Here is an 18,993-nt window from a genome sequence, read left to right on the forward strand (position 1 = left end):
TTAATTAATTTATCACATTAAATTTTAGAAGTCAAGCAAGCAATCAATCTAGGAAATAAATTATACACAGGACAAACATCTTTTGTACTCTTAATAAAGTACGCCCACAAACACACTCGAGGCATACGAGGCAGAGTTTCATCCTGGGAATGTAAACTGATTTATATCTGATTTTTTTGAAGTCTATTCATTTGGGTTTTTCTGTGAAGCACTTAAGCGCTGTTGTAAAAATCATTGACTGATATATACTGCTGCCTTATAGGGCAGATTCCTAAACATTATTCATAAACTCACAAGTGATAATTCTGGAATTGTATACATAGGCTGCAACCGCGATCATGTGGCTGTCATCATTTACAGGTGCAGTGTGTAATTTTTAAAAGGATCTCTTGACAGAAGTGCAAAATAATATACAAAACTATATTATCAGGGGTGCATAAAGACCTTTTTATAATGAACCGTTATGTTTTTATTACCTTAGAATGAGACGTTTTTATCTACATACACGAGGGTCCCCTTACGTGGAAGTCGCCATTTTGTGCCGCCATTTTCTACAGAAACCCTTAACGGACAAACTTTTTTTACTAAGTTGTATCCGTCGATTTTTTTTTGGTGGTGGCTACTGTAGCTTCTCTATGCGTTTTAAAAGCGAGGGAAGAGCAGTGGACTGAGCCATTGGTTGCAATTCGCAACCTCACCACTAGATGCCACTAAAATTTACACACTGCACCTTTAAACCATATTCATCAAAAGAGCTTTTTCTTTCTTTTTAAGTCACTGTAATTTACTTCATACAACATGTCTAACTTTACCTTTGCCATGCTATACTGACTGCTGTTTTTTCCTCACTCACCTAATCCTTATTTTACTTTGAAAGTCGAAATTTCCTTTCTTACTCTTTGATTGTGATGCCACAGGTGGTAGCGTGTTGATGGATGGCGTTCTAAGATGTCTGGCTCGAGACCCTCCCGAACCTCTCCTGGTATTCCCTCTCTCAGCTGGGGGTTTGGGAAGGACTGCATCATCCTCATGACCATCCTCATCCAAAAACACAGACAGCCTGGGTTTCTTTTTTGAAGTCAAGAGTATTATTAATGATTCCTGTTTATATTTGTACAGTCAGATACAGTGTTGAAAAACCTCTTACGTGATCAAGTGGGCTGAGGCGGGTTCCAGAACCAGGTCTAGAGTCAGGAGCTTCAAAATTTCGGGCATGAAGACTACAAATTCAAATGTTGTATTAATTATTAAATGGCTTATATAACATACTTTTTTTATATATGACAAACACTTAAACCTTCATACACAATGTTCATACCTAAATGCAGATGGCGGACGTCCGTCATGTGGACGAGAGGATGACTCTCCGAAGAGCTGCCGTTGCTTCTCCTGAGGGGTGAAAGGGCGTTGTGTGGTAAGAGTCCTAAGAGAGCGACGAGCCTCCGACACTATCTCAGCACTCGTTGGCCTCCTAGTGTAGATACGCTCACTCTTATCCGGTTGGAGTGCCATTAAAGACATACTTCAGTGGTAAGGATGTAAACCAGTATTAGGGGCCTGAGACATCCCTATAACAAAAAGGGAAGGAAGGCTGCATTCCCATAGGAGAAGGCAAAGGAACACAAAGGTACATTTTTGTTTACAAAGTTACATTGTTTTAGACTTACATTTCAGTCAACATTCCCAACTTAAGTTGTCATATACACAAGATGTCAGTGACAATACATTGAAAGGTTTGATGTGAAGCTTATGAATTCTACAATTGTACGAAAAAGTAAATAAAACCCCAATTTAAGATAAAACCGTAACTTATAGTTTAAAATATAGTATTATACAAATATATGACCATCTGTGCAAGTATGAATCATCCAGTAACAGGGCTAATGGCTACACGAGCTCTCCTACACACTCATAAATACTAATGGTTGGCTGTACAATACGTTTGTTTGAATCATTATCTGTTGTTCATTACATTTAACAAGATGTTAGACTTAAATACCAGCACCAGCACCTCAAATACACTTTAAAACATTTCTAAAATATGATAAAAATAATACGTGAATTCGTTCACTGGCATGGAAAGTCGAGCATGCGCGTTCACGCACGCACCCTCACCATGGCAACACACAACGCCGTTACAGTGACTCGAGTATAACAACACCACCAAATCATTAAAAATCGCAAACGCCAAGGATTTATTAAACATTAAAAATACAAATTTAATATTCGGGACCTCATATAAAGATATTCGACAAAAAGATCAAAGTAAACAGTGCTGTTGTATAAGTATCAGTCATAGTTAAGTTTACCTACACAGCCACTTGTTGCTCACATTACGCTTGTAAACAGCCCATAAACCTGCAAAGACAAATGTGTAAAACAATATTTACTTTTGACTCGGGTTACCTTGCTTTCAGTTAGGTCTTCCACTATTGTAACTTGATTATCCTCTACTTCGCAAAAAGGAGTGCTTGACACTAGAAAGAGAGGTGCACGCGCTTCGCGCCACAGGAGGATCACTGCCACGCGCGTTGTCACGTGACACACGAGAAGCTTTGTTCTGTGAAACCCTCCAACCCTTTTCTTTGAGGAAAAACGAATATTTTCCTCAATTTGTTTTAAAACAAGTGTTAGAAAATATTATTAGTGGCAATAAACTATAATTTTAATGGATTCTTGCATTACAGGACAGAAGAGAGTTGAAACTCGCTGGAGATTGTCAGTTATTTACAACGGATAAAACAACAGGTGAGGACGTTCAAACCACAGCGTAACTACTACTATACCAGATAATTAATTTTTTTAATTACTAATTTCTAATCTTAATTCCTCCACAAAAACAGTATGTGCCTGGCCTTTAATGAAATATACAGTTCAAAGTAAGTTAAGGAGCATCAGTGAGGCGAGAGATGACAGGTGAGCTGATCCTATACAAACAGAATGACACATAGGAGGGCACTTCATAGGCTTTTGTAGCATTATTGCAATGAAAACAACACAATCCGCTGCTTTCTGAAGTCATGTAAAGTAGGATACACAAAATAATGAATAATTTATATTTTTGTCTAATATTTAATTTATATTCATCTTCTATACCTGTTCAATGGGTCATTTTTACCCTGTTACAGCAGATAAAAGTAATTAACCTTAAATGTTTTTTCTATCACACCATACAAACCTTCTGTTTCACATCTTCTGGCCTCTGTGGTTAGATTAAAATAGTCCTACAAGGTTCATTCTCATAGATACAAGAAGTGTCATTGGTGAAGTGTGATTGGAGAAGCTAACCAATGAGGAGTTAGTACGAGGCTGCCGATTGGCCAATGGCTCGGTGGTTGCTTTCTTTTATTGTCACTAGGTAAGGTGGAGTGTGGTGCCATAGATGCCAATCACACATGATAATGTAGTCATCCGTATAGCATTTCTGTGAAATGTCATATTGTATAGGCACACATTTGCATGCATTTAGAGAGCGGTTTAAGCAATGTGAAGTTCTTTTGTGAACCTTTTGAACATTTGTACAATAGCACATCACTGACCCACATTGCTCTTCTTCTACGTCACTGAGGTAAATGGGTTTGCTTTACAAGGACCATCATATTTCTTGCTGCTGTGTCTCCTTGGCAACTAGCTCTTGGTGGGCAGTCTTTGGACGCACACTCACTCCTTCACCTGGTGATAAGGAGAATGCAATGATGGCACACGTATGTGTGAAAAATAGGTTGAGAAATGTGTTCGCTCAGTCTGTCCTCACGTTGTGAGTGACCGTCTCTGTGTCGAAAAGTAAGAATTGTTGAACACTTTGAGCTTTTGTCAACACCTAGTGAAGATCTAGGTCAAACACAAAGAAATGTCAACAGTTTGTTGATATTCAAAGAAGACTTTCAGATTTAGATGTAGGGGAGAGCGGGGCACAAAGTAACGCTTTTTGGCTGTGACTGTATTTTTCAAAAAATATTTAATTAATACAAAATCAACACACACATTTCTGCTACAAATGGACATACCGTTATCGTACAATTACACCGAAAGTGACAGGAGTGCAAATGTTAAAACCCCATACGTGGGGTAACTGTAATTGTAACAAACAGAGGGTTTGTTGTAACACCTGCTAGAAAATGTTGTTTAAACACAAATAATTCAATAAAATTTTGTTAATATACTAAAGGTGGATATTGTTTATATTGTATATATCCAAACATTCATCCAACCTTCTTGTATTATGCATCAATGCATATAAATAGATTTCTTCATAATTGTCAGTTATTTCCCCTGATATTGCATTAACAGTTATCATTTTGATGAATAGTATTTACTTAGTTTTTTTATTTTATTATCATTGTAACACTGTGTTACAACTAACCCCACTGTGTAAAAATGTTTACAATCCCAGCCATCAGTTACTAGGAGTTGCTGACATGTTCGGAAATCATCAGAAATCGAAAAAAAAAACATAAGAAGAAGAAATTTACCAAAAGCACAGACTGCTTAGCTCTGTATAAATATGTAAAGTAGTATTTCAATTAACCCTGCATTAGTTTGTGCCCTGCTCACCCCTACTAACAATGATTAGCTCATTAAAGTTTAGAGTAGATTAAGTCACTGTCCACTGTCACTTTATTTCAGTGGCCAGATGTGTAATTTAATATACAATTTTGATTTTTTTTAAATGAATAGCTCAGATGCAAAACCATCTAAGTGCATCTGCCAATATTTCATGTAAATGAGCATTTTTTCTCTGGCTCTTAAAGAGCACCTATTTCATTGCTGAAAACAACATTATTTTGTGTATTTGGTATAATACAATGTGTTTGTGTGGTTTATGGTTAAAAAACATTATTTTCCACATACCGTACATTTTATCGTAGCTCCAGATTTCACTCTCTTCCTGAAATGCACAGATTTGAAATGCGCCGTGTCCCTGATTGGCCAGCTGATCTGTATGTTGTGATTGGTTTGAATATCTCTGACGTCAGCCGGAAATGTGACGCTCCTTACCATGTTTGAAAGATTTGCGCACAATGCAATGCTAACAGGAGTTAACTTACAGGCTGTGAGTCCGAAGTGGGAGGAATTATGATAATGTCCGTCTTGTCTAGATCACCAATCCCATAAAGTACACTGTTGTCTGCAAAGTACACTGTTGTCTGCAATCCGTGTGTTTGTTTGTTGTAGTCCAAGAAAAGAGATTTACGTTGGAGACGTGTCATCGTTTACTTTGGGGTATGTACCTTACTACCTTTTGGATATCGTTAATGTACTAATACACACTTACACACCAAAGGAAATGTAAAATTGTGAATCGGACCATTGGTGCTCTTTAATGGATTCTGCCAACAAACAGCTATTTCTGAATGACCTGGGGCTGGGATTAAGCACATTTTAAACAAAAATTAAATTCGATGGACGTATAAATACGTGCCAAGAGCATTTGGTTAATGTCATTATCTCATTTTTGACAAAGGTGGCGTTTAGAGGTTTTTGCATTTGAGCTCCTTAAATGCTTATTCTTGTTTTGAAGCTAAATGAATTAGCATTTGTTTTCCTTCATGATTTAGTAACTCATGCATCAAAGGGTTCACTGTGTTTGATCCATGAAAGTCGACTGGATATATAGACAGTGCCGGAAATGTCACCAACTGAGCTGGAGTGTTAAGATCTTTAGAGATACAGTGGTCATGCCTCAGTAGAAAAAAATAACCAAATTCCAGGAAACTTAGCTGTCATTAGCCACTTCTCCACCGCCGTGCCAAACCAATCTCATTTTGTAAGTGTCTGGCAAGGATATGGTTTCATTTTCCACTGTGGGGCTAATATAAGGAGGAGCAGTCGTGCCTCAACGGTTAGATAGCCGGGATTGTTATTTGAAGGATCGTTGGTTTGAGTCTCACAGCAAAACATGTTTGCTCCTGGTCGCTGCAGCTGCCCACTGCTCTGGTGTGAGTGTTCACGACTTGCAGAGCATGTATTTACTTCTTACTGGGATGGGTTAAATGCAGAGGTCACATTTTGAGTATGCGCTACTATACTTTACAGTCACTCTCACTTCTCTTAATCTGGTTTTATGATGTAAGAAATACTGTTTCCGGATTCAAGTGTGCACTAATTTTAATAGAGGATTTTATTTAAAAAGCCGTTTATGACCAATATTTATTCATATCACACATATAAGCCAAATATTTATACACTGTATAGAGTGTAAACTGCATTCTCCAAGCTAATGGAATCATCCACAGCAATAATTTGTAAAAAATCATTGTTCATGAGTCCATGTCTGGTCATCTTGGATTTTGTTTTGGAGATAAAAATAAGAATTGGGTGTTTTTGGTTGTTTTGCATTATGATACCAGTGTATATAAGCATGATTGTTTTGTTATTTCCCTATGGCATTTGAGATCGGTTGGACCCGGATGCGGTGCATGGCGTCAGGCTTAACAAGCGAATAGCATTCACACGTTGGTCATTGCCTTGGTAGCACAGGAGTTTACAGATGGTATGCAATGTAAATAGCGAGCAATTATGAAAGATGATCGTTTATTTTTAGGACTACTTTTTACCTGATCATTATTAACTCCACTCAAACAACATGCTTTACCAGCTACAGATAGAAACTTGTAGCTAGGCAACAGACATATAACCAATCCTTATAACATAAACAAAAGTCCTCATGCATACGTTTAAGACTTGTTTGACATTGCTCAGTACAGTAAATATATATTTAACCTCTATATTAGGGTGGTGAGAGACGAAGGACTGGTGTGTTTTGAGAATTAAAGAGACATAAATATACTGAGTTTGGTGTTGCTTTTGGAAACATATTTGTTGACCTTTCCATCTTAAATAATAATTTGCCGAAAGAAAAAGAACTATGGCCAAGCAATAGACTCTTTTCTGCTCTAACATAATAGCTTTGATTATAATATAGTGACAAAAGACTGTGGATTGACTCATCTGCTCACAGTGCCGTCCAGAACAGTAAGACACACATTCTCATCACTCTTTCACTTGTCTTTTGAGATCTGAATGGGATCTAGATTTGAGACAAATAGGAATAAATTCAGCTCATGTTTCCGAAGACACAATGTAATTCCACGCTGACCTCAGGTGCTTAAATGTTGATATGATGGAATGTGAGTTAAAATGAAAGCATGATAGTGTTATCATTTGGTCATGTGCGTCTTTTGTCAGTGTGACACACCTCTGACGCCTTGTTCATCTGTGGGTGTGCAGGGCAAATCCGAAGCCTAGTTTGTCGCACCCAGCTACACCTCCTCAGACAAAACATAAATTAATATGATGCGGCCAAAGTATTTAAGACATGGGTTGTTAACACAGTCAGCATCAGAGCTTAATAAATGCAGTCATTATAGCAATTGACATGATATGTCATCTAACATGAATGTACTTTAACTTCTCACGTAGTCCACCAATCGTACAGACTTTTCGGCCAATTTAAAAACATGAATTAAGGGATTCAAAAGATTATTCTTTTTCTAAATAGCGAATACTATTTTGTATTTTTATGAAAACTACGATTTCACATTGGACACAATGGAAGTCTTTGTTTCACATCTTTGTGTGGTGGTGGTGGTACAATACCGTCGTTTTCCTTCCCCCTCTCCCCCGACCCAAGATTTATGTAGGTAGAGCATTTCTCCCTTAACTGCTGACTAGAAAGGTCCCTAAGGAGTGTCATAAATGTGCTTTATCTATTCTTTTTCTTTCCTCCATCTCTACTTCTGTCCTTCCCCCATCTTCTATAGACACATATTACATATTACTCTGTCCATTTTATTCCTATGCTTATGTCCATGGGTCTGTAGGTCATATAATGAATTGAATCGGTGGCTCTCATCTGGCCTGGGAAACAAAGAGATGTGTGTGTGTGTAAGAAAGGAATGAATGTATCTATGTTACGTGATAGATGCACATAATGGTGCTTATAAATCATGACATCCCATTTTCCTTTTGTGATAATGTCAGCAATCACCAGATTATTTACAGTGGATTATAGTGCCATTGTCTCACAGACAGCCATAGGAGCTAATTTATTCTCCCAGTAAAGGAGATCGTAAAAAAGGAGAGAGGTGATTTGGGAAAGATGAAAGGAACACAAATAATCATGGATCACAACAAAAAATTTAGCTTTATGAGGAAGGTCAAAATAAGTTTAAAGTAAAAAAAAATATGTTAATGCTATCCAAGTGTCCCCAACTTTGCTACAGTTTGTATTTTTATTTTTTTAACCAAAATTGTTGCATAAAATGCAGATTCACACAAGATTAAAATCACATACTAATAATAAATGTAATAAATGTATCAAATAGCTAAAGTCCCAATTGAGTAAGGCTTTAAACATTTTGTTATTTAGTGCAGAATATAACCTTGACCTCTCAACTTTATTGCCTAATTTACAATTACAATGTAGGCTATAAACTGTGACTAGACCGCATTAGATATTCTGTGGTGATTATCAAGGTTAACCTTGTCTGAAATGCTGTACAGGGCAATAAAAAGAGATTACAAAGACATTGTCTTTCAAGAGATTATCTCCCTTTGACTGCTCGAAGCATAGACACAGTTAGTAAATACCAGTCGCTGCTAATAAACTGACTGTATGTAGATGCACTTAGATCTCTGTTGTTTGAAAAGATCAAGCGAATACAGAACTGCAAATGTGCTGCTGATTGAGTGGATTGATGTGTCCTTCACTTGACGACTTCTCTGTCTGCACTGATTTCAGGTTCTTCTTACTGATCATTGCACGTTATCCTGTCCATTCATCTGCTTTATAAAGACTCCATCACTTCCAATTTGCTTTTTATGTCTCTTACAGAGGTGCATAAAAAGCTTCTTTTCTTTTTACTTATGCACAAACAAAATTTTTAACTCTCTGATTTTTACTTTGGCAGTAGTGTTCATTTTTACATTAATACATTTGGTATTAGTGTGTCAATTTATACATTTGCCTTTCTGTGAGGCACAGCATCTTTTACAGATTCTCTTGCTCCCACTTTACAACCTTACAAAAACCTTGTTTTTAGGTTGGTTTAGGTTAATATTTAGGAGACCTTAGGAGAGGATCAGTGAGATGTCCATCTTATGAAATTCTTAAAGGACAAGTTCGGTATTTTACACTTAAAGCCCTGTTTTCAGATTGTTTATAATGAAATAGAACGGTTTTGACTGAAATTTCGACATATGATGCTGGCCCGAGAATTTTTGGGTGTCACTTCCCACCTCTACAATGGGTATATAGGTGCACTAGAACAATCGTTCCTAAAATGCATTAAACTTTCTTTTACAAAGACATGAAACTCACCGAGTGGTCAGGGGTGTTCACTGATATGCTCACACAAAAATCGCTACAAAAGATGCTTTCCAACAGGTTTTATCGTAGTTTTTGTCAAACTCCATTGACTTGTATTAGATGTGCTGTGAGGTATGGTATTATCCGTGCCGGGAACTTTGTTTGTATTCTTGCAATTGGCAAAGGCGGATTATCACCACCAACTGGGCTGGAGTGTCTATTATTCAAGCTCTCAGTGGAAGAATATACGGGTGTGAGGCGTTTGGAAAAATAGGTCCACAAGTTTACAATGAATGCTAAAATACTTGTTGGAAAGCATCTTTTGCAGCGATTTTTGTGTGAGTTCTACGACCACTCGATGAGTTCTACGTCCTTGTAAACGAAAGTTTAATGCATTTTAGGAAGGATTGTTCCAGTGCACCCATTGTAGATGTGGGAGGTGATAGAACAAACACCCGAAAATTCTCGGGCCAGCATCATATGTCCAAATATTAGTCAAAACCCTTCTATTTCATCATAAACAATCTGAAAACAGGGCTTAAAGTGTAAAAAACCGAACTTGTCCTTTAACAAAAGTTCAAGAGGAACATTGTTTAATCCAAAGGGGAATTTAGAGATATGATCTTTGTATTCTTGCAGTCTTGATAGTCAACTTTCCCATCCCTACTCTAACTGTTGTGTGTGTGCATGTCCGTTTTCTGCAGATGTACTGTACGTGCAGTGTGTCATAAAGCCAAAGAGCTGGTTGTCCTGTTGCTTTGAGGCAGATTGTATTCTATTGCTTAATGGATAGTAAACCTGAGATCCCTCAAGCACAATCTCTCTCTCTCTCTCTCTCTCTCTCTCTCCTCTCTCTCTCTCTCTCTCTCTCTCTCTCTCTTTTGTTCATTTGACCATGTCACACTATCCATTCAGCAATGACATCACCACACCACAGCCCAGTTCTCAAATCCCCTTGTCATCAATCCCTCTTTAAACAGCATTGACCAGTCAGAGCACAACTCTGAGAGTGCAGGCCTCACCTGAGGCGTCACCGAGTTTATGACATTCATGGCATGTACATGATTCACAATATAATCGTCCATGAGATATTTTAAGCACATTACTTGTTTTGTAATACACACATGCACTTCTACCAAATACCTCATGCTATGCACACCTTCCAATTACTAATTGCTTTTACTGTTACAAACCTCTTTGTAATACTGCCAATGCTTAGTGTGCATAATGTTTATTTATCATAGTATATTAATATACTCACACGTGAAAGGAAAGGAAATATCACAAGGCAAGTTGGGTCTTTATAAAAGTGATTATGTACCATGAATACTGTTATTCAAGCGTGCAATATAGACTAGTTTTAAATTATAGTGTTAATATTTAGATATTCATTTATTTGTTAGTTTGTTTATTTATTTTAAAGGAGCCGTGAATCAAAGAATCAATTTTAACTTTTTTTATTTTGTTATATAAGAGGTTATCGTAATGAAACAAACATCTTGCATTTTTCAGAACTGAAACATCCCTGAAAAAGAACTGTTTTGGCACCAGGCCCAGAAAACACCAGGTTCTGGAATGAACGAATCCATGACATAGATGTTAAACACTACCTCCAAAGTACAATGGCAACGACTGCTTTTATAGCCCTGCCCACAGGTTTGCGTGTAGGGGAGTAACACATATAGACTTAGCCGCGATTTAGATTCTGGTGCCCGCTTACTGTGGTGTTTACGGTAATTTAGGCAAGTTGTGTTTGAATGGTCTAACACTCAAAATACAAAGCTTTTTTATCATATAACTGTTGTATGTAACATTACGTATTCATAAGAGCAACCTCATAAGCACATTAGAAATATACAAAGCAGTGGCGGCTCGTGACTGCTCATCCGAGGGGTGAAAATTCAATATATGTGTTCGGAGTGTCGTGTGTTGCTCGTGTTTTCAAAATATGTGTTTGTTGCATCATGTGAATCACGTGTTTTCTCAAAAAAAGTGGCTACTCCACACGCGTCAAAAGAGTTTATGATTACGTTTATGAAATTACGAACCACACACATGACAGGCTACATACATGTTGTGACAAACTTTGCATCGAGCGCCCTCGAAAAAAAGAAGTCACTGGCTGTCACTGATACAAAGTTAGTGATAAGGATTTACCGTGATTTAGAGTCTAATGCGCGCTTACTGTGTTGTTTATGGTAATTTATTCACTTCGGGTTTGAAGATTTGTTGCTACTTCACAATACGCATTGTCATTTATGTGTATAATGGGAATGAAGCTATACAATCATAGCAGTGGGTGTTTACTTCCAGGTCTTCAATGAGGCCCGCCCATCAAAATAGAGCATTTCTCGAGACAGCCTCAAAATCAGGTTACAAAATAGCCTATTACTTATTGCTTTTGATTGTAAAACATTGTTCCTTTATAGCTCAGTGGTAGAGCATTGCATTTGCAGCACAAAGGTCATGGGTTTGAACCCAGGGACCTCAAGTACTGATAAAAATGTAAAGCTTGTAATGCACTGTAAGTTGCTTTGTATAAAAGCCTCTGCCAAATGCATAAAAATAAAAACCACCCGAACGTCATAGGTAGACGTCAGACAACAGTATAAAACAATAAAAACAGCTGATTCATCGCCCCTTTAACAGGTGCAACTGTGAGTGAAACAAAGTTTGACACATTATTATTACTAATTACAATTTTATCACATAAGAATGATTCTATTTATGAGAAATTACATTGGCAGGTGTGGCAGAAAGGGGATTTTGGAGCCTGGTAGTGAGTGCGGTGACATACCATCGTGTTGTGCTCACAAATTTTCCACTGGCCTTTACTGTGAATTTTGTCTGAACAGACAGGTTGAGTGAGCTAAACTCATGCACAGACATGCGCACACACATACAGGTTGGTTTTACTGAATTAGAGGACTTAAATGTTTTTAACCATCTAATGACATTTTGTATTCTCTATATATTTACAGTATTGAAAAATAACCCATTTAGATTTTTTAATCCATTAATCTGTTTTCTTCTTACACATTCAATGTTGATGCATTAATACATTAATATACAAATCAAACCTTCCTTCCAGTATCACTTTTGAATCCCTACATAAATTAGCTAATCTGATTAGTTATTGTTATTCTCTATTAAAATCATAGAGAATATTATTATAAGGATATTTGAATGATCCAAAACAAAATAACCAATAGATTTGGCACACACAAAGTCAAAACCCATATCTATAGGAAAGTATTTTTCTTTCTTTTGTTGTTTGATTGACATTGAGATAGACAGCTTTAAGTTCTACACTGTAATGCAAGGATCTAATATAATGTTACACATCAGATATTTTTCTCCCAGCAGTTAACCAAACATTCACTTAAAACAACATATTATATGTGTGTGAATTCTTGTAGAAACAGATATTTTGAGAACTGTAATTCTGTATAGATATACTGCATGTGTATTTTGGGGCTGTATGAGAACCTTTATCTCTCTTAATAAGTCTTTTTACATTATATTTTCTCATTCCTGCAGTTTTTAAAACCGAAACCAAAACATCATAAGCGCAAGTGCTTTGCTTATTTTGTATTAGGTTTAGTATGTAGGACGGTACATCTCTTAGATAACGTGCAAAAAAGATCATTTTAGACGTTTAATTACACTGTAAAAAATTATTTGCTGCTTGTTGAATCAACTCGGATTTACAAGTCATTTCAACTTACTATTATTTATCTGAGTTGTTATAACTACAGATGAGTTGTTATAAATTAAAAAATATAGTTGAAAAAAGTCAACTTCATTTTATAAGTTACAACTCATCTCTTGTCAAGATAAATAATAATAATAAAGTTGACATGACTTGTACTGTAAATCTTGTAAAAGAGTTAATTCAACAAAAATATTGAAGGCAGAAAAGATTATTTTACAGTGTACTATTTGCAGCATTGGGATCCCTATACACTGTAAAAAATTAGCTGTAATTATGCAGCTGTTTGCCAGTAACTTACTGTAGAAGATTAAGAATGAAAATGTTTTATGTTCATTCAACTTTGAACAAACTGTTGCCAGTAAATAACATAAATGTAAAATCTACAGTAAGTTACGGCAGCTAGTTATACTGTAATTTCTACAGAATTTTTTTTACATTGTAGAAGAGGGCTTAATGTACTTATTTTTATTAAAACCTCAAATCAAGATTTTTTAAACTTCTTTTGCCTGTAGCTCAAAATTACACCATGCACACACTGATATGTCACAGATTTTAGAATGATTTTAACCCTAACCAGTTCAGTTGAAGGAGACCTTGTAACTTTTGAATTCTGGGTGGTTTTCTGAATCAGCGTGTTGTTCCCACAGCAAACACCACACCTTGAATACACACACATACCCATGATCCACAGTATTGGCAAAACAGATTTGTCTTTAGGGTTATGTAACAACCCTTGACCTTTTTGCGCGGTGGCCTGTGAATGTGTCCGTGTTTCAGTGGGACAGGTGGAGGATTCCAGACATTTCTTATGGATCTGTGAGAAAGGGAAAGCCAACACTCTCTTTTGGCTGTCAGATGTTTTTCATATAACTTGTACATATAAGGGATCTGTGAACTTTTTAATGGGAATATAAAATCTAACTTTATGTATACATTAAACCTAGCACTTGAGCTTACCACAGTTCAATTAACTGGTTTAAATCAAAGCTTTCTATGGGCATTGCATCATATGTCCACATGGATGTCCAAAGATTAAAAAAGTTGTTTTACTGTGTATAGTAACTGTAAATAAGCCTTGTGTGCGAAAATGTGCATAGTGTATAGAATTCTATTGATTTCAAAAGGACAAAACTGTTATAGAAATTCAACATTAGATTTCATGTTGGGTTTCAACATTTAAATAACTTCCAGTAGAGGCATATAGCTCAACCAAGCTTTATTTACATGCGCACCATTTCTTATACAAACTAGATTACAATTCAAATGGAGTACACAGGAAAAATACTCACAAACGTCTAGTAGAGAAGCCATATGACAATGAGATAAAGAGGAAAAAGAGCAAAGGTAATAAGAAGGAGATGAGGGAGGAAGGAAGGCTATAATCAGGGTGACAAAATGCAAGAATAGTGGTATGCTGATTATCACTACGGGTATAGTAAATAACACCTGTAACGTTTAAAGATGTGACTGGTTTTAATTGGGAAGACAGTGGTTTGAAAAAACAATTTCTTCCAATTTAAATGAGGTGTAAGAATACATGCAAGGCAAGTTATGGGGGCAATAATGATATTTTAATTATATGAATCAATTCATAGGGTAAAGTGTTTTCTATGGATGATTTTTATCACTTCACTGCGTACTGAATGTCATCAGCTACAGTTTGTTAGTTTGAAACACATAATGAAGACAAGGAAGGCAGAAATGGGTGTGGGGTCATGCTATAAACCAGGGGTGTCAAACACAAGGTCTGTGGGGCGTCTAGTCTGGCCTGTGAGATGATCTAGGAACAAAAAGTAAAATTATGCTGAAGAGATGATGTACAAGGTACAATGTAGGGGTAATAAATTCGTGAAATTCTACATAAGCTATGGTACATTATTAGGGAAGATTCACATTTGGTGTCTTTTGCGCGTGCAAATATATCATTTCGAATGTAGCCGCATGGCAAGCGTGCTCAAATAGAGAGCCACAGCCAGTTGAAAATACTTTAACTTTTCAAAATGCACGGGTTTAGACGTGAAATGTAAACCGCCCCTAACTAATTCAGTACTGTCAGACTTTGAGAATCTGGTTTGTAATTAAAAAGTCTCTGTACAGTTTCTTAAATCGTGACCTGGTGCTGTTTTCTTTAGTTTCTTGTTAATATTGTTTGATTAATATTCCCTAAATACCATGGTAAATGATTATTGTCACCCCATTTTATGAGTATGCAACACAATATAAAACCTGGCCTGAATTAGATTTAATCTGATCTGGCCCACAATCTAAATTGAGTTTGACACCACCGCTATAAATCATGTCTGACCAACTCCCCATATAACAGTTTCATGATTTTATTTAAAACATGTACTGTGAAAGATTTATCAGTTTTATCACTACATTACATAAGTATAGCAGAATGTGTATATATGCATTTCACACGATGCATATGCACATTTACATGCATGCATGGACGTATGCAATGAAGGGTCAAAAACACCAAACATTAAGATTTGTACATGATTTGTGATAATAACAATGGGACAAAACAATGTTTAATACGATGACAATCCTCTCTGCCCACCCCCCAGTAAAGACATCAAGAAACTGACAACATCACAGGATGGATTCCTGTTGATTCATGTACAAATGTTCATAAAACATTGTTTTAATTGTATACAGCCAGGTTGCAGTTAAATCAAGATGAGGCTCTGGTGTTGTAATGGAGACCCCACTCTCCCCTGAGCAATAGTGATGCATTTTGCATATAGGAACAAAAAAAGTCCCCAAATTTCACTTTTTGTGTTCTGTGATTTTGGCTGCCAGCATCTCCTATATTTTCAAGTAATTTGGCAAATATACAAAAGATAGCTTATTGTGTTCGCTCAGTAAAGACGGCTTCCAGAGGAAAGTCCCATCCGTCGTTGAATGCTGCCATTTGCTAATGCTATTCATTTATGCTATGTCCTTGTGACCAGGGAAACACAAATGCCACAGAGGCTTTAATAATAAAGCACAGGGCTCAACACTGATCATTTAGCACCTGGTATGGCATGGAAATGTCCACAATGCAAGTAAATGTAAATATTGTTTATTAATTTTCATACTTTTGGCTACATTTATATGTTTAACTTCCAGACATAGCTTTTATGGCTAAATAAATGCCTCCACCTGCTAAGCTTTGAATTTTGTCACTTTTTCAGTTATAGACATTACACACAAATTAATTACTTATAGAGTTATATTAAGTCAAATCAAAAAGTGATGATTATTTATGTATTGTTACTATTATGAGGCAACTATATTTTAGATTGGGAGCTAACTTCTGTAAGGTAACAATGAACAAAAAATGAAAGCAAAAGGTGAAGTGCATCGTGTCTATAATGCTACATTACTTCACCTGATTACTACACCAGGTTATTTGTTGTATTCTCACATTGATCAATGACAAAATTAGTGCTTAGAGGATGACAAAAATTGCCAATCATTTAAGAAAAATGTTGGGAAAACAGAGAAAGACTATAGAGACCCTACCCAAAGAAAAGTAGATTATGAGAGAAAAGCTACATCAGGGCTCCGGTTCTCTTTAAACATTTAATCATTTTTGTTTCAAACATTGCATAATGTTGCATAATGAACTTTGAGTTCACTATTCTGTTTGTTTCTCCATTGGGCAGTCTTTTGTTATAAACTGGGTCTGCTGAACTGAAGGTAAACATCTTGGCGATGTTGTAGTCAGATAGGCCTGTTAACAGGCATTTCATCCAGTGCTTGCTGCAGACAGCATACTTGGCAAAGGATACTTCAAGTCTGTTGGATTTTTTGTGCAGGATTAAGTTATTCTTTAATTTGTTGTTTTCACTGCATGAGCCTAGATAAGACATAGGAAGAAATATAAGTGATGAAATAAGTCATAGTAAAAACATGATAATTTGTAGAGCCAATAAACATTATTTTTGTAGTAATGGATCTAAGGAAAACTAAAAAAAAGAAAAATAGGCAGTTGGTAACTCTTCAGTTATTTAAGTCTTTCTCTCGCTTCCATGAGTCTCATCTGTGTTTTAGTTTCTATGGACTGCTATGACCTTTAGGCTCACCTATATAAATGCTCTCAGCCAGGCACCCAGCTTTGATTGGACTGCTTTGTCCCAGTGAAGTTTCCTACAGGATTCAGGCTAACAGCATTTTGCATCAATGCATCAAAGTTAAAATCCAGACTATCAGAGTCCATTAGATCTGAGCGGATTATGGAATCCACATCACATTCCAGACTCCCATTAAACATGTCCAGGTCCAAGTCTGTAGGAAACCGGTCTGATCCTGAGATCCCCATCCCATTACCTCCATTCAGCCCAGAGTAAAGTGTCTCACTCATCAACAAAGAGGACTGTGGCTGGAGGTGCTGCTTTGCAGAGACTATATTATTAGCATCGTTAGCTAGACTTTGAACCCTGTTGTTGGAGAGGGAACGCAAAGAGCCCTGGCCACTTGACCCAGGATGATGTTGCTTAATCTGGAGATGGCTACTTCGACCATTTAACACAGAGCTAAATGATGACATCATGGGGTCATTACGGAGCATGAGGCCATTGCGAAGGCGAGAGTTTTGAGAGGTGATGGCAGTACTGGCCTGTGATATGAGCGGGTCCGACTGCGTCATCATGACATCACTATGATTATGAGAACCTAATGAATCAGAGTTCAGAAGCTCCTGTAGCGAGTTCCCAAAACCAGAAATGCCAGAAAATGTCGTTTGCTTGTTTTCCTGGATGGTTTGCATGGGCGTCTGACGAAGGCCTGCCGGTGAAGGCCCAAAAATGGGGTTGGCGAGTCCTGCACTGTTGTTTCCCCCAGTTAGGGATGAAGTGGAGCTTGAGGGGCAAGTGGTGGTTTTGGTGCTGAAGGTAAAAGCAGAACCTCCTTGAACTTGTACCTGCCCCTGTGTGTTGATGTTGTTCAACAAACCATCCATTAAGTTGTCAGCCTCGTTGAGATTCATTGTGCAAGTCAGATCAGCTAGTCCTGGAAGTTCAGCTGGGCAGGTTTTGGAGTTTGATGAGGCGGATGAGGGAGGAGAAAGACTGCTGGGGCTGGAGTAGAGCATTGGGGAGAGAGGAGGCCCATCTGTGACATCGTCAAGCTCTGGATTGGCAAGAATGGGTGACAGGCGTCCACTCAGGGTGCTAGCATTGGAGTTAGTTCGTGAGCGGAAGTCAGTCCAACAGGATTCTAGTTCATCACTGCTGCGGGAAGTGGGACTTCCTGGCCATTTGGACAGACTGCCACCAGATACATTCTCCAGCGAACCCTCTTGGGTCGCCTGCAGTGCTGCCTTTTTCTTGGCCGCACGCCCACGTGCACTCTTGGTGTATTTGTTATTATTGTCCATGGAGACTGCACGTCGCCTTGGTGCTTTGCCTCCCCGACCCCCTTCAGGATTGATCATCCACCAAGAGCTCTTCCCAGTTCCCTCGTTCTGTACACGGATGAAACGACTATGCAGGGACAAGTTGTGACGGATGGAGTTCTAAAAAGAGAGCAGATAGAAAACAGGTGGTTATGAATCTTCCAGTAACCAACACACAGAAGAAGTTTTAATGTTATTCAATTTATCTGGTGCTTCAAACAGTCTAAATCTTTGAGAAGTTTTTTTTTTTTTGGAATTTGCATGGTACTGTTTTTAAGCGCCTCCGATTTTCATTCATCTTTACACTTGCACACTTGCATTCAGCTAGAACTCCTGTTGTTACATAACTCAGCTTTGTTGAAAAAGACGTACAGATCTATACAGATTACCATTGATGTAACACACAAGAGGCCGTAATAATGCTCCTTTCATGGCTGCCTTACTCACATCTGAAGAACAGGTATTTTTCAGTGTGAGTGAATAGGAAACCAGTGGAAAATAGATGCCATTGTGTATTAAGCATACAATGTGATCTCGAGAGGTTGAAAAAGCACAATGTGCTGTGTAACTATAGTAACTTAG

At 37.4% G+C, this 18,993-nt stretch overlaps 2 protein-coding genes and 1 long non-coding RNA gene across 11 annotated transcripts in view; 1 reads left to right on the top strand and 2 right to left on the bottom strand.

The window, feature by feature from the left end:
* armc2 (armadillo repeat containing 2) overlaps positions 1-2,548 on the bottom strand; it is a 39,090-nt gene extending 36,542 nt beyond the window's left edge. Inside the window, exons 1-4 of one of the 9 annotated variants that reach the window (XM_073856145.1) lie at positions 2,407-2,547; positions 1,319-1,591; positions 1,148-1,220; positions 897-1,038 (exon numbers count right to left, since the gene is read on the bottom strand). In XM_073856145.1, the coding sequence (XP_073712246.1) occupies positions 897-1,038; positions 1,148-1,220; positions 1,319-1,521 (418 nt within the window). In that variant the 5' untranslated portion in view covers positions 1,522-1,591; positions 2,407-2,547. The other 8 variants (XM_073856144.1, XM_073856143.1, XM_073856141.1 and 5 more) reach the window with 8 other exon arrangements.
* Positions 2,549-2,608: 60 nt separating this feature from the next.
* Positions 2,609-18,993, top strand: part of LOC129429347 (uncharacterized) — a 63,031-nt gene continuing 46,646 nt past the window's right edge. Inside the window, exons 1-2 of the long non-coding RNA XR_008639181.2 lie at positions 2,609-2,748; positions 2,844-2,916. This is a non-coding gene — a long non-coding RNA (uncharacterized lncRNA). The remainder of the gene's footprint in view (positions 2,749-2,843; positions 2,917-18,993) is intronic.
* Positions 14,227-18,993, bottom strand: part of foxo3b (forkhead box O3b) — a 31,376-nt gene continuing 26,609 nt past the window's right edge. The window contains exons 3-4 of the mRNA XM_055185949.2: positions 17,102-18,531; positions 14,227-16,875 (exon numbers count right to left, since the gene is read on the bottom strand). Coding sequence (XP_055041924.1) covers positions 17,116-18,531 — 1,416 coding nt within the window. The 3' untranslated portion in view covers positions 14,227-16,875; positions 17,102-17,115. The remainder of the gene's footprint in view (positions 16,876-17,101; positions 18,532-18,993) is intronic.

This window comes from Misgurnus anguillicaudatus, chromosome 18 (assembly GCF_027580225.2).
Source record: "Misgurnus anguillicaudatus chromosome 18, ASM2758022v2, whole genome shotgun sequence".
Lineage (NCBI taxonomy): Eukaryota > Metazoa > Chordata > Actinopteri > Cypriniformes > Cobitidae > Misgurnus > Misgurnus anguillicaudatus.